General features: G+C 47.9%; 1 protein-coding gene across 10 annotated transcripts in view; it reads left to right on the forward strand.

Moving 5' to 3' along the window:
* Positions 1-15,317, forward strand: part of Dglucy (D-glutamate cyclase) — a 75,407-nt gene that overhangs the window by 33,051 nt on the left and 27,039 nt on the right. For 9 of the 10 annotated variants that reach the window (XM_087553892.1, XM_087553893.1, XM_087553885.1 and 6 more), the window contains 6 exons: positions 1,045-1,171; positions 6,276-6,426; positions 8,019-8,217; positions 10,643-10,793; positions 12,313-12,435; positions 14,745-14,945. In XM_087553892.1, coding sequence (XP_087410018.1) covers positions 1,072-1,171; positions 6,276-6,426; positions 8,019-8,217; positions 10,643-10,793; positions 12,313-12,435; positions 14,745-14,945 — 925 coding nt within the window. In that variant the 5' untranslated portion in view covers positions 1,045-1,071. Of the gene's footprint in view, positions 1-731; positions 925-1,044; positions 1,172-6,275; positions 6,427-8,018; positions 8,218-10,642; positions 10,794-12,312; positions 12,436-14,744; positions 14,946-15,317 lie in introns of all 10 variants that reach the window. The other variant, XM_087553886.1, reaches the window with a different exon arrangement.

Raw genomic sequence — 15,317 nt, forward strand, 5'->3', positions numbered from 1 at the left:
GTCACACATGTTGGGTGGGGTGTGTGTGCACATGGGTGCATGTGTGCTTGGCGGCCAGAGGTTAAGATTGGAGATCTTACTTAATGATTCTCCACCTTGTTTTCTTTTCCTTTTTTTTCCCCTGCAGCTGGGGACCGAACCCAGGGCCTTGTGCTTGCTAGGCAAGCGCTCTACCACTGAGCCAAATCCCCAACCCCTCCACCTTGTTTTCTAAGACTGAACCTGCAGCTCACTGATTGATTGGACTGGCTGGCCATCAAGTCCCACGGTTCCTCGTGTCTCTACCTCACTAGTGTTACACACACTTCCAAGCACACTGTGCTATGCCCGGCTTTTTACGTGGATGCTGGACCTGAAACTCAGGTCCTTACACTTACACAGCAAGCCCTTTACCAACTGAGTGATTGCCCAAGTCCCAAGTTTTTAAACTTTTAATTATAACCTTAAAACACATTCTATATTTAAAATGTATAACATTTACTCATTTGCCAAAACCCATAAAAATCACTGTAGGTAGAGGACATCAAGTTCCTACTTTCTAAGAACTCATCCAATCAAACTCATCAAAAGTCACAGGAGACAGCTAATGGAGCTGACGTTTCGTTCGTGACTATAAATACCATTCCCTCCTTTACTAGATCTGTGGACAGAATTTCAGGCTGTACTATTTGGGTTGTCCTTGGTGTTGTGGAGCCTGCAGAGGAAGTCTAAGCTGTGTCTCTGTCTAGCAGGTACCTGGGAGAGAAGGGAGTTCAAAGTCAAGTGGAGCATTAGCGGCTGTGGCTCCAGCCCCAGAAGAATAGTTCAAAGAATGTTCCTAAGACGGTGAGGCTCTGTCCCAGCCTGGTGCCGCTCTGCTGAGACTGGATTCTCAGCTGCTACTGTGGAACACAAAGGCCTCAGAGCAGGATGGAAAATACCCAGGTCAGGCGAAGAGCGTGCAGAAGTCACCAAGTGTTAGGATAGCCCAGGGCACAGAATCCAACACCAACTCTGGGTCTATAGCGACATTGCTTCTAACCTCTGCCTACCTCCACCCTACAGGTTCTCTGCGGCTCATTCTGGGATGGTATGGTACCCTTCTCACTTCTCTTGAGGTCTTGTCTCCCCTCTGCCATAAGGAGTCTACCGAAGGCAGCACACATCAGAAACATATCCAGCATGACTGGAGGTAAGTGGGAATAGATGTTTGTCTGGGTGTTTGACGGCAGGTTTTATTAAGACAGGGTCTCATGTAGCTAACCCAGGATGAATTCAAACTCTTTACCTAGCTGAGGATAACCTTGAGATCCTGACCCTCTGAGTCCACACACACACACACACACACACACACACACACACACACACACACACACCCCAGATATGTCCCTGACCTAAGTACCACCAATAGTTCACACTACAAACAAACATTTAAGGGCTTGGACGTGGCTTGGCGGTAAAGAACTTGCCTATTATGCTAAAGGCCCTGGTTCTATTCCTAGCACCACAAAAATTTAAATTAATCAACTAATTAATTAATTTTTAAAAAAGGAAGAAAGGAAATAGCCTATAGGTTTTTTTCTAGTTATGCTACAACCAAAGGAAAACCCAGCAGTGTACTTAATGTCCTTAAAGCAAGAGAGCGCTTATTTAGTGTATTGTTATGTCAGGCTTACACTATTATTTGTGGGTGAATGACTGCCTATTGTTGCTCAACAAAGTACCCTAAGCAGTAATGGCTTAGGACCATAATTTTCACAAGTCTACAGCTGAGGCTTGCTCAGCTCTGTGAAGGAGTTCCTCTGGCTGCAGCACGAGGCTGGACCATTCATGGGCTTCTCCCTCATATTCTGATGTCCACTGGAATGACGGGACCAGAGAGCCTAAAATTTTCTTCTGTGGAGCTCTCTGCTGGTTAGTTTTTATTGTCAGCTTGACAATGCCAAGTGTCACCTGGGAAGAAGGATCCTTAACTGGTAATTTCCTCAATCAGATTTGTCTGTGGCCATGTCTGTGGGGGCATTACTAATTATCTGAATAGGTTCCAGCCCACTGTGGGCAGCTCCATTCCTAGGTAGGTGGGTCTGGTCTGTATAAGAAAACTAACTAATGGGCTGGAGAGATGGCTCAATGATTGGGAGTACTGACTGCCCTTCCAGAGGTCCTGAGTTCAAATCCCAGCAACCACATGGTGGCTCACAACCATCTGTAATGAGATCTGATGCCCTCTTCTGGTGTGTCTGAAGACAGCTACAGTATACTTATATATAATAAATAAATCTTTAAAAAAAAGAAAGAAAGAAAGCTAACTGAGCATGAGCCAGGTAGTGAGTAAGTCAGTAAGTGGGATTCCGCCACAGTTTCTGCCTCAGTTCTTACTTGGATTTCTTCCCTAACTTACCCTAAATGACCAATTGTAACCCAGAAGTGTAAGCCATATTAAATCCTTTTCTTCTCAAGTTGCTTGTGGTCATAGTGTTTCTCACAGCAATAGAAAGGCAAACTAGAGCACTCTCCAACACGGCGCAAACTTCTTTTTAAAAAAAAGATTTATTTATTCATTATATATAAGTACACTGTAGCTGTCTTCAGACACACCAGAAACGGCATCAGATCCCATTACAGACAGTTGTGAGCCACCATGTGGTTGCTGGGATTTGAACTCAGGACCTCTGGAAGAGCAGTCAGTGCTCTTAACCACTAAGCCATCTCTCCAGCCCACAAACCTCTTCCTGCAGTAGCTCAGGAGTCCAAGAGAAAGCAGTCCACTAAGGTATATAGGCAAGCCATGGCTCTAGACGGTTCACACCGCAGACTAAGGTCCTAATGTCGTCTCAGCCAAAACAAGTCTTATGACTAACGCTGAGTCAATGAAGCCCAAGCCAATGAAAGTGATCTATTAATACGTGAATAAAGAGAAGCAGAATTTGTATAGAAGATTTCCAAGGTCTATCAAAGTCATTGTACACAGTCAGCAAATGTGAGTTTCACCCCAGACAATGACTGCCTCCTGGACCTTCAGGAGGCTGTGGGTCTGAGCAGCCCAGGCCTTAAATCTCCAGAATAGACACTGAGGGTGTGATTTCTGACTTTGCTCCTCACTAGAGGCACCCTGTGAGTAACCTGTGTGACTTTCCCATGCTTGTTTCCAGAATGGAAATGTGGACAGGCTCCTCCCCAGGACCCTCTTGGAGAGCCCCTTGGGGGGTTAAGGTTCTTCAAGCCAAGAGCTGCTATAGAATGATCCATCAGGAGAATGTTCATGTCCCCAACGCTAGAAACTTCAGCCTAGAGCTGAGTTTTATAAGCTTTAAATCCAATTGAGAGCACTAAAGTGTTTTTCCCCCTGTTTCTTCATGTTAAAAAAAAATCGATTTTCGGTTAAAAGACTCAGAATAAATCACTCAGTTTCTCACCACAAAGAGAAAGTATCAAGACCTTAAATGGAACCCGAGAGCCCCCGGGGGTGCATGAATCACCCTGAGCTGGAAGGTACCCTCACCTAGAAGTGTGATCTGCCCCACCGCCCTCTAAAGAGGGACCTTAAGGGGGCCATTCCATATTGTGTTGCGAATGGGGACAACTCAGGATTTTTCTATTCATCTCAGTGAAGATGAACAAAACCTAAGCTCAGCTCCCGAAGTGCATTTAATTAAAAAGGAAACAAAGGAGCTTTGTATCCCTAATGCCTCCCTGATTTATTGCATTAGAAATCCAATTTGTCCTCACAATAGGCTTCGGAGGGAAGAGGCAGAGGAGAGAGGAGGGAAGGCCTTTAAGCTGGCTTCCTCCTCTCCACCTCACTGCAGGTGCAGGTCATTGTGGACCCCCAGCTGTGCAAGCTTGAGACATGCACCAGTGTCCTCCTCACGCCTGAGTGTCCTCCTTTGGAAAACTCTGGGTGACCTTGGCAGACACTGTGCATCTCCCCGTGATAGGTGCCAGTGCTGTCTCCCCACTTGCTGGTCCTCAGGTTCACCCAGAAGATAGTCATGTCTACTGCACCCCTCTTCTCAGAGGAGGTCTCGAATCCATCATACAAAGGCCCAAAGCCCATAACCCAGTGGATACAGTGCCATGACAAAGGGGTCCTGAATCACTTAGCACAGAGCAACACAATAAATGTCTGCTAATAGTGTTCTTGTCGGGCAGAAAGGTCCACAGGTTGATGGAGTCCATCTGGCAGTTAGGAAAATTGTCCCTGAGGTTATTCTCCAGTAGAACACAGCTCTCGGTCTGTGGTGTAGTCTCTCCCTTAATGCAGCGAAACACGTGATACTGGGCGTGTTGGTTACCTGTCTTCATTGCTGGGACGAAACACCTGACAGAAGCAAGTTATGAGAGGAAGGGTTTGCTGTGGCTCACAGTTCCGGGTGACACAGTCCACTTGGGAAGATATGGCTGTAGGAGCCGGAGACGCATGGTCACATGGCTTCAGCTGTCAGGAAGCAGAGAGAGACGCATGTTGCTGCTCAATGCACTTTCTCCTCTTTATTTAGTCCTGAACCCCAGCCCGTGGGATGGTGTCACTCATATTTAGGGTGAGTCTTCCTACTCCATCAACCTAGTCTGAACACAAATTTCTGCACGCCCAGATATTTGTTTCTAAGGTGATTCTAAATTTCATCTAGTGGATAGGGTTAATCACCATAGCAGGTAATGTATAAAAACAAGAAAGAGTTTCTGTTAGTTTATGGTTTAGGAAAGGTAGAAAATTCAAGAGCTTGGTGCTAGAATGTAGCAGGGGCCTTCGGACAGCTTTAACTCATGGAGAGCAGAAGGCAAGCAGCTACAGGCCCAAGGGCAAGCAGGAATGACAGGTTGCTTTAAAACTACTGTCTTGGGGTTGGGGATTTAGCTCAGTGGTAGAGCGCTTGCCTAGCAAGCGCAAGGCCCTGGGTTCAGTCCCCAGCTCCGAAAAAAAGAAAAAAAAAAAAAAACTACTGTCTTTGTGGCGATTAAACAAGGCTAATGGGAATAAAGTGTCCCATGGGGAGGTATTAACCCACTAGTGAGGGTGGCAGCCTCATAGTAGCTCAAACACCTCCCATTAGGCTCCGCCTCCCACAGGCACACTGAGGAACCAAAGTTCTGACCCATGGACTTCTGGGGGCCCGTCCAAACACAGTGCTAGATTTATACACTAGAAAAGGTACACAGAAGAGCATCAACATCAGTTGCAGTCTTGTTCTACTGAGGACAACCATGATTAGATGCAGATATAATCCTCTGAGCTATTTCAACAGAGAGACAGAGACAGACAGACAGACACAGAGAGACCATAACTGTATCTCCTGCAACTGTGAACCAAAAACAAGTCCTTCCTCCTCCCAAGTTGCTTTTGTCATTCAATGAGGTAACCAGTACAGCCCATTGCAAATACAGCGTCACTCCATGACACAGCCACCAGGACAAAGGCATGCAGCACCAGGTCCCAGAGATGCCCACCATGGCTGTGCCACTGGGTTGAGCCACAATAGGAATGCGCAATACTCAGTAAAGCTGACTGGGTGTTTCCACTGCAAGCCTAGGTGGATGGCAAGTGAGAGAGTGCATGCGCACTCTGTAAAGCTCATGAGGGTGCCATTTGCAATAACCTAAGTGAGAAGTCCTTTCCCATCAGGCAGAGGTCAATTCTCACGCGGGTGAATACACCACACCCCATAGCAGGTGGACAGACTACCACTGAATGCAACGATATGAGTCAATTCCGAGACATTAGCAAAAGGACTAGGACTTTAAAGATAGATACTATATGTTCGATTCCACTATATGAAGTCCAGTAATGGGCCATGTGTGGATTAAAAGTTAGGATAGTGGGGTTGGGGATTTAGCTCAGTGGTAGAGCGCTTGCCTAGGAAGCGCAAGTCCCTGGGTTCGGTCCCCAGCTCCGAAAAAAAGAACCAAAAAAAAAAAAAAAGTTAGGATAGTGTACAATGGATGGAGCAGCCAAGATGCCGATTCTGCAATCATGTCTCCCAATCTGGGTGCTTGCTAGGTGGGTGTGTTTATTCTATAAAAAGCACTAGACTCTATATTTCCATTTGCTTCTTTGCATGTTTGTTTGTTGAGATGGAGTCTCACTGTATAGCCCAGACTGACCTCAAGCTTGTGATCTCCTGCCCCAGCCTCCTGAGTGCTAATATTATAGGTGTGCTCCTCCACCATACACAGCTATGCTGTACACTTAAGTACATTACTGTGTGCATCTAAAACGTGTCAATCAAAAATGGAATTAACTCGGGGTCTGCAAGCTGCCACCAAGTGTGCCTTCATCCCATCCCCACCCAACCCAGGACTCCAGCCGGCTAGTGTGGTGGTCCTGCCCAGATCCCTAGCACCAGCCTTTGAAAGCTTCTGCCAGGGTAACCATGGTCCTCTACCCCTACTCGGACAAAGTGAGCCGGAGAAGACATTTCCTCAGCTGAGTGCTGTTCCAGACATAAGGTAAGAAGCCTGTGCTACGGTAGTTGTAAGGGAGGACGCTGCAGCTGGGGTGCTATGGTATCAGGTACACTGTGGTCCTGCCTTGGGGACCACACAGGTCCTGACCTGGACCCTCACAGGACCACTGCTCAGCAGCCTCTCTACCCCTCCTATTTCATGCTCTCTCCTCCAACTCCACACTTGCTCCTGCTCCTGCCCTTGCTCCAAGCCTGGAGAAATCTTTTGGACTATACCTTAGCTTAATTTCCTATTGTCATGATAAAATACCCTGACAAAAGCAACTGTCGGGGTGGGAGTTATTTTAGTTCAGGATAACCACGAGGAGGTGACAGGAACTTGAAGCAGCCAGTAACATTATAAACATAGACCAGAGAAGGGGTCAGGATTTTGTTTGTTTTGTTTTTGTTTTGTTTTGTTTGTTTGTTTTAATATAGGATCTCATTATGTACCCTTAGTTGACTTGGAACTAACTATGTAGACTAGAACTCAAAGAGGTCTTCCCACCTCTGCGGCCTGGGATTAAAGGTGTGCACTGACCTTACCTGATCCAAGAGCAATACACAAACGCATGAATGCCAGCTCAGCTATACTGCTCTCTCCACTCTTATCCAGTTCAGGATCCCCTTGCCTAGGGAATGGTGCCACCCATAGGAGATGCATCTTCCCACTTCAATTAATCAATGCACTCTCCCAAAGACACTCTTACAGGCCAGCCTGAGAGTCTCTTCCCATGTGGTTCTAGGTAGTTCAAACTGATGATTAGAATTAACCGTGACAGGCACTGCCACCTGTCACTTTATCACTCCTACCAGAAAGCCTTTGCACAGGATTAAGAACAATGCTCGAATCACTAACCCTCAGAGGAAAATACCATTCATATTGTGCATGTTTGCCCACACTCTTAAGCAGCAGACGTCCCCCTTAGCCCCTGTTCACACTCAACAATTTCAGTGACCGACGGGTGACCAATGTCTAAAAATATTGCATGGGGAAATTCCAGGAATAAATAACTCAATGTTTTAAATAACTTTTATTGTAGTATATAATTATATACTCAATATATATATCTACATATTTCAACCTCACAGGAGAGGCCACCAGAGTCTGTCTCGGTCTAACAGCTTCCCCTGTGGCATAAGTCCATCATTGTTTCATTCTTGTGGATCTGACTGATCTCATGTTGAGGTTCAGGACATGGGATGGGGTGGCTCCCAGGTTATGTTATGCACACGTTGATTCGGTGTCTTTGGTCTGATCATGCCTCAGGAACACCAGCAAAGCCCCGAGATGAAAACCAAGTTCCACAGTGTAGAGTTCCAGACCTGTCAGCATCAGAGAGTCCCTCCGCTGCCCTTTTCATAAGCACAATGTTGGCCCGAATGGGCATAGTGGTGCACACCTTTGATCATGGCACTGGGGAGGAGGCAGAGGCAGGTGAATCTCAGTGAGTTTGAGGTCAGCCTAGTCTACAGAGCAAGTTCCAGAATAGCCAGGGCTGTTACATAGAGAAACCCTGTCTTGGAAAAACAAACAAACAAACAAACAAACAAACAAGTACACCAGGGCCTGTGAGCATCTCTTTGTGTCTCTAGGACCATCTGTCCACAGTTTCAGAAATACGAGTTTGGCACCTGCACTGGCATCCTGACCTCACTGGAAGAGTACTCAGAACAGCTCAAGGACATGGTGACCTTCATCATGGACTGCAGCTTCTCTATAGAAGAGGCCTTGGAACAGGCAGGGATCCCCAGAAGAGACCTAACAGGTTCCGGCCATGCAGGAGCATACAAGGTAAGGCCACACCCAGGGCAAAATGGCTTGAAACTGTGGGTGGACTTTGTAGTTTCCTATGGTGGAAAGAACATTGGTTCAGGAAGTAGAATCCCTAAGGTCAGCCCTAGCTCAGTTCACCCTCCCAGGTAAAACCATTAGCCTCTGAGTCAGCCTCTCTCCCACCCACCTCTGATATGGCTGCACAGTGCCAAGCAAAGTCATTTGGAGTGTGTGTGTGTGTGTGTGTGTGTGTGTGTGTGTGTGTGTGTGTGTGTGCGTGTGCGTGTGTGTGCCTGTGTGTGAAATATATATATATATTTCACTGATACAGGGTAGACTCGTGGCCAGAGCCCTGGGGATGCTCTTGTCCCTATCTTGCTAATGCTAGAATTACAAGCACAAGGTGTCACCATGCCCAGCTTTGATGTGAACACAGAGGATTAAGAATGGCCTCCCCTGGGACACGCCTGCTGTTAGGGACTGTCCCTGCTGAAACCAGTCACATGGGGAAAGAGTGGAGCCTTTCCTCCTCTGCCTCCTTTCCAGATGCTGTTGGGACAAGTCTGAGTGCTCACTCTGCCAGACCTTTAGCCTCCAGGCTTCCCTGTTCACAGTGGCTAGACATTTTCATCTTGAGCGCTGTTTGTCACTGCGTCCCCCTTTGACTCCTGTCAGAGAGGACTGGATTGCGTCAGGTCAGAAACAAGATTGTCCCTGTTCTACACTACCCTACAAGGTACAAGAGATTGGATTGATGTGACTGGGGACGGGGAGGACAGAGCCCAGAGCCTTGGCCACTGTCTGGGGCCGGCCCACTGTTATTTGTAGCAGGTGAGAGCTGGGATAGCCTCGGGCTCATCAGCACAGTTCCTCACTTAAAATGAAGAAGATAAGACGTAGAGAGTGCAAGACAGGACCTGCCAGAGTCCCCAGACCACACTCTTGGTTCATCTGGTGACTAGAGAAAGCTTTGCACAGAGGCACAGGTATCCATTGTCACCAAAGCCTGCCCATTATACATGACATGTCACTGCCCCCTCTTCCCACAGCTACCATACAGCTTGTCTGTAACAACCTGCCCCACTGCCCTTAGGTCCTGAGAGAGATGGCTAGAAAACAGCCACCCTGAATTCGACTGATGGCCTGGATAGATGGCCCATCCTAAACAGAGGTGGCTCAGTGCCCAGGAGCCCTGCCTGGCTTTGTGAGTGGCCTACATGTGCCTTTGCTCTGTCCCAAGTGCTGTCCCACAGACACCAGGCTGGCAGCACAGCAGAGCCTCATCCTACAGTTGCCAGGGTGCTAATGTCACGGGTTGGGGTACCCCCAGGAAACATGAGTAGCCGGTCTTGATGTAACAGCAAGAGGCAGTTTTATTTACGAGATCTCGGGCTGACATGTATCCCACACAGGAGATTGAGTCCAGCCCCGAGCCTCTCTAGGCAGGAGCTTATATAGGGAAAACCAGGGGTTTCGTGTGGATACACATAATTGGCTAATACAAAGGGTGCACAGTTACTTTTTGGTGCAGAATTGCATTAACAAAGCATTCTAGCATCTCATCAATATGGGCAAGGTGGCTTATCTCGCTCAGCAGAGGGATGACTCATATTAGGGAGTGAAGGAAGGGAAAGGAAGTGTGTGTGTGTGTGTGTGTGTGTGTGAGAGAGAGAGAGAGAGAGAGAGAGAGAGAGAGAGAGAGAGAGAGAGCGAGGAGAGAGAGAGGAGAGAGAGAGAAAGAGAGAGAGGAGAGAGAGAGAGAGCTCTCTGCTGAAAGTTAGCATTTCCTTTGGTTCTGAATGTTGTTGACAAAGAACTGTTGGATCAATACATCCTGTATTGCTGAGTCCGATAAGAGTGTCTCACAAATAGCCTCACGCAGTACAGCTCTCAGACTCTCAAACACCCTATAGACGGATACTGAGGCAGCAGATCTGCTATTCTGTCCTCTAGCTGTTAATGGGAAACGGGGCTCTGGTGACTATGATCGAACATTTGAAATAGTATTGGTTTCCTTCAGAACGTTTAATTTTTCTTCTCTTCCCCTCACCTCTTTGCTGCCCTGCCTACGTGTTCGTTTTAAGGCAGGTTCTCACTGCATCATCAGGATCACCTTAAAACTTCCCTGTAGTCAAGGCTCCAACTCCCCATCTCCTAGCCTCCCACATGATGGGACTACAGGCAAAATGCCATCCTGAATTTTCTTTTCTGTGGTTAAGACATTACTCTGTCCAACTTAGAAGATGTGTCAGACTGCCAAAGTGATGTTGACAGATTAAAAAAAGAAAAAATAAATTAATAGGCTCTCCCCCTCCCCCACCCAGTTTTGAGGTACTCACTGTCAACAAGGCTGCAACAGCTCCTGGGACTCTTGCTTGGTGCTGCTTCTCGGGGCTTGAATCTGAGTTGATTCTTGTATTCCCCCCTACATTTTCGCTCTCAGACAGCAGTACCCTGTGCCACCATCGCTGGCTTCTGCTGCCCTCTGGTGGTCACAATGAGACCAGTTCCCAAGGACAAGCTGGAAAGGCTGTTGCTGGCCACTCACTCCCTGGGAGGACAGCAAGGACAACCCATCCACATTGGTGACCCAGGTCAGCATCCACCCAACATGGGCCTGAGAAGCATACAGGGGCTTGCGCTCTTGTTAGGGGAATCTCAGGGGTGAGGGACTGGAGCGAAGCCCAGAGGTTCAGTACCGGGTGCCCTCAGGTTTAAGGCTATGCTTAGCCAGACCGGTGAGCCTCATCTTGAGGATTTGTAATGCTCACACAACTCCTATGAGTGTCACGTGATCCCTGGGTTTGGTGATCAGAGGGTTACAGTGGGACTCTGTTTCAGGCGTTGTCCACAATCTCTATCTCTCTCTCTCTCTCTCTCTCTCTCTCTCTCTCTCTCTCTCTCTCTCTGTCTCTCTGTCTCTTTCTGTCTCTCTCTCTCTGTCTCTCTCTCTCTGTCTCTCTGTCTCTCTCTCTGTCTCTTTCTGTCTCTCTCTCTCTGTCTCTCTCTCTGTCTCTCTCTGTCTCTCTCTCTGTCTCTGTCTCTCTCTGTCTCTGTCTCTGTCTCTCTGTCTCTTTCTGTCTCTCTGTCTCTGTCTCTGTCTCTGTCTCTGTCTCTCTGTCTCTCTCTGTCTCTCTCTCTGTCTCTCTCTGTCTCTCTGTCTCTGTCTCTCTCTGTCTCTCTCTCTCTCTCTCTCTCTCTCTCTCTCTCTCTCACACACACACACACACACCATTATATTAATAAGTAAAGCTCAAACTTGCATTTGGACCGAATGTCGTATTACTTGGGGTGAGAGTGAATGAACAGATCCAAGGGTGAAGCCAAAAATCTGAATGTTTCCCAGGCTTCTTGGAGCTCTCAGAGAGCCTGAGAAGAGCTTGGATTGGTCCAGGGTGAGAGCCAGGGTCTGTGTACTTAGACTCACCCAGTTTTGCAGTCAACAGAATTATCAAAGACCTGACCTTCTACGAACAAACTATCAGCACCATTGGCCTTCCTCGCCTGAAACAGTGTCGGGGTCACCCAGAGGATATCTGCCGACTCATCTTGTTAGTGGGGATAAACTAGGCCCAATTCGTCCGTCTTTGTCATTCTCATCCACACCACCGGCAGCACGTAGATGACTGCTGGCCAGGGCTGGGGCTGCTGGAAACAATAGCAGAGGTCACAGCTATGTAACTTGATCGGTTCATCAAGATGAACACACACACACAATGCTGGCTCTGTTAGTAATCTGTGTGCCACGAGGCTAGTCCTGAGCTAAGCACACTAAAGACTCCCTCCAGAAACCACAGTCTGATGCCGGGCCTGATGGTATCAGTCAATGTGGGCCCTAAGTTACAGAACATCCTGGCCTGTTAAAACTTTAACCCCTGGACATCATTACCTCCTCCTGTTCCTCCTGTTTCTCCTCCTCTTTCTCCTTTTCCATCTAAGATAATGCTACGACTAGCATTTGGGGGGTGGGGGTAGGGGTGGGGGTGGGGGTGACGGTTGGGGAAGATCCATGGAGTATTTAATGCTTCCTTGTGGATGATACCAACCAGAGGAATCCTGGGTTTCATTTTGGGTGTTGTTTTGTTTTGTTTTGTTTTGTTTTCCCATCTGCAGAACTTCTGGGAATCAAGCCACTTTCTAAACCTGACTATGGGAGTTATGTGGAGTGTCGGCCCGGGGATGTCCCAGTGTTCTGGCCTTCTCATCTGACCAGTCTGGAAGCAGTCATCGGCTGCAGTATGTTGGGGGAACAAGGGAGAGCTACCTCAGATGTAGCTAGATCTAGCTTCTCCCAGAAGATGTGCATAGTAGCCGTACCCCCTCCCTTCCTCCTGCACACACGGGCTCACTCCCGGAATACGTGTGATTCCTAATGCAATGGAGGTGCTTTTTTGTGAGCAGCGCTTAGACTCTATCTTTAAAGATGCATTTATTTTATACATGTGAGTGTTTTGCCTACTCTACGTATGTGCAGTGTGTGCCTCATGCCAACAGAGGCCAGAAGAGGGCATCAGATCTCCTGAAACTGAAGTAAAAAGCAGTCGTGAGCTGCTCTGTGGGTGCTAGGGACCAAATGCAAGTCCTCTGCCAGAGCAGCATAACTGCTGGGCATCTCCCTGTGCCCGTTATATTGTATTTTTAAGGGCGAATGCCAAGGGGGCGGGGGGGGGGGGAAACCCTGTTTGTCTTCACCAGAGACACAAATTTTCTTCTTTCAAATATTTTCAGTCAGCAATTTGTTGTAGAAAGTATTTAATCTCAATTGGGGGCTTCTACCCCACCTTTGATCATTCAGTGCCCAGATAAAAGATACAAAACTTTTATTACTATAATAAGCCTTCATCGACACGAAAGCTGGGCAGATATCTGCCCTCTATGCTATTAGGATCTATTTCCCCAAACCAGACAAACACAGTCAGTGCTACTCTCTTTTAACTGTATTTAGGGGAGTTCAGCTATCAGAATGTCCTCCTGATATGGTGGTAAGACGTGGATTGTACAGTCCATGGAATCTACTGTTCGTTTAAAAGTCCATGCACTGAGTACCTACTATACGCCAGGTGTGAGTTCAGACCTTAGGGGCACAAGGCTATGTCCCCAGAGAGCTTGTGGAAATTCCTAGCTGTGGACCAGGTAAGGAGGGCAGGTATGTGCATACACAGGCAGTAAATATCCCCCAATACAGCAGGCTCACCACTCCCCTACCGTCCCCATGAGATATGCCTATAAAATAGACCCCCCCAGCACACCCCAACCCTCTTAAATCTGATGGCATATGGGTTGTGGATGAGAAGAAATGCCACTCTCGGTCACTGTTGAATGAACCGTTCTCACACCTCAACATCTAACTTTTATTAGCAATGGATTCCCTGCTCCACGCTCCCCACCGCTGGTGAGAACAAAGCCTTCTTTCTGCCACATTCGGAACCTGCTGCTCTTGTGTATACCTGGCTTTCAAGGGATCACCTTTTAGGTGCTGTCTGAGACACTGAAGAAAGAGAAAAGAAAAAAGTAAAAGAAAAAGGGAAACCACTCCTCAGTTAATAGTTGTTCCCTTTCTGGGTCACACGCAAAGTTTATGCATCTGTCCATAGATGCTCCTTTGAATGTTGGTTGACTCTGGCTATCAAATGCAAGAAATGTTACAATTTCTGTGAAATCCAGGAGAGCATTTACTCAACTCGAGTTAACATTTATTTAACCCCTGTTACACTCAAGGCATTATGTGGAATTCTGAGGTAAAGAAATGATGGTGCCTCCCTCGGAGGAGCACAGAGCTAAAGTACTCAAATGCAAAGCCAGACCAAGGGAGGCAGAAGAAAGAGGTTCAGTCCACTAAGTGGTAAGCGCCTAGAGGCCAGGCACAAGGACAAGGGGAAGATGCGGTGCCCGTCTCGGTAATGCAAACCATTCCTGAGCTACCCTGAGCTATGTGTGCAGCATTTTGCTACACACTGACAACCAGACGAGGAATGGGCATTAATTCTACAGCCTGGCAGACGTGGGTAGAAATGGTAAAGTCACACCTGAGACTTGATTGCGTCCTCCACGATGCAGCCTCTTCTGAGGACCGTGCTAGTGTACCGCTTAGGGCTGTAATCTAGCGGGGGAGTGGGGGGTTAAGGAAAATATAAATGCTGTGAGAAAACAGAAATTCTGTATATAGAGGGGGCCCAGTCTGACATCAGCTACAAGGTCAAGCTGCAAGGTCAAGTGAGTGGCTTCATGCACTGAGGATTCAGACGGTGCTTTCTCACACCCATAACTGTGATGGACAGAATCTCTCAGAGCTCATGCCCCAGCTGTGGCTGCACCTCACTTTTCATTGTATTCACCTCCACTTTCCTAAGAAGTGGAGGCACTTGCTTGAATAGAACCCGGTTGAGCCACATGCCAGGTCGTCCTGACCAGGATGCCAACAGACACCTGGTGAACTCTGTTGACAGGGTTGATGCCAAGGCCATCTTTCTGTCCACTGTGGACAGGGTGAAAATGGATTTGGTATGGCAGCTTGGCATTACAGCCCCTTCTGTTGTGTGTTGCAGAGGCCCCGTTGGCTTTCGCCAGCCCTCCAGGCTGCACGGTGATGATCCCCAGGGACACAGTGTCCCCAGCCAGTCGTCCGACTCCTCAGATGGTTCCAGAAGTCCACGCCATCTCCAAAGACCCTTTGCACTACAGCATAGTGTCGGCCCCTGCTGCTCAAAAGATCAGAGAGCTAGAGTCCACAATTGCCACAGACCCAGGTGAGAAACAAGGGGTCCAAGGCAGGGGGAGAGCGGGTGGGGAGCCTGTTGCTCAAGCATGAGGGCCTGGGTTCAGAACCCCAGATCCCATCAAAAAGTCAGGCATGGTAGCACACGTCTGGAATCTCAGGAAAGAGAGGGAGAGGGAGAGGGAGGGAGGGAGGGAGGGAGAGAGAGAGAGAGAGAGAGAGAGAGAGAGAGAGAGTTTCACACATATATGCATGTTTTTAACACTGTGCATCAGGATATTTGGGGGGGAGACATAAGACTGCTTTTTGTCTGAGGATCCCAGTGTTGGGGCCAGGCAGCCATCTCGGCACAGCAGCCTGACTTTTACTGTGTATTGCATCTCAGGGGAAGAACTGCCCTCCT

Source organism: Rattus norvegicus, chromosome 6 (genome assembly GCF_021556685.1).
Source record: "Rattus norvegicus strain SHRSP/BbbUtx chromosome 6, alternate assembly SHRSP_T2T, whole genome shotgun sequence".
NCBI lineage: Eukaryota > Metazoa > Chordata > Mammalia > Rodentia > Muridae > Rattus > Rattus norvegicus.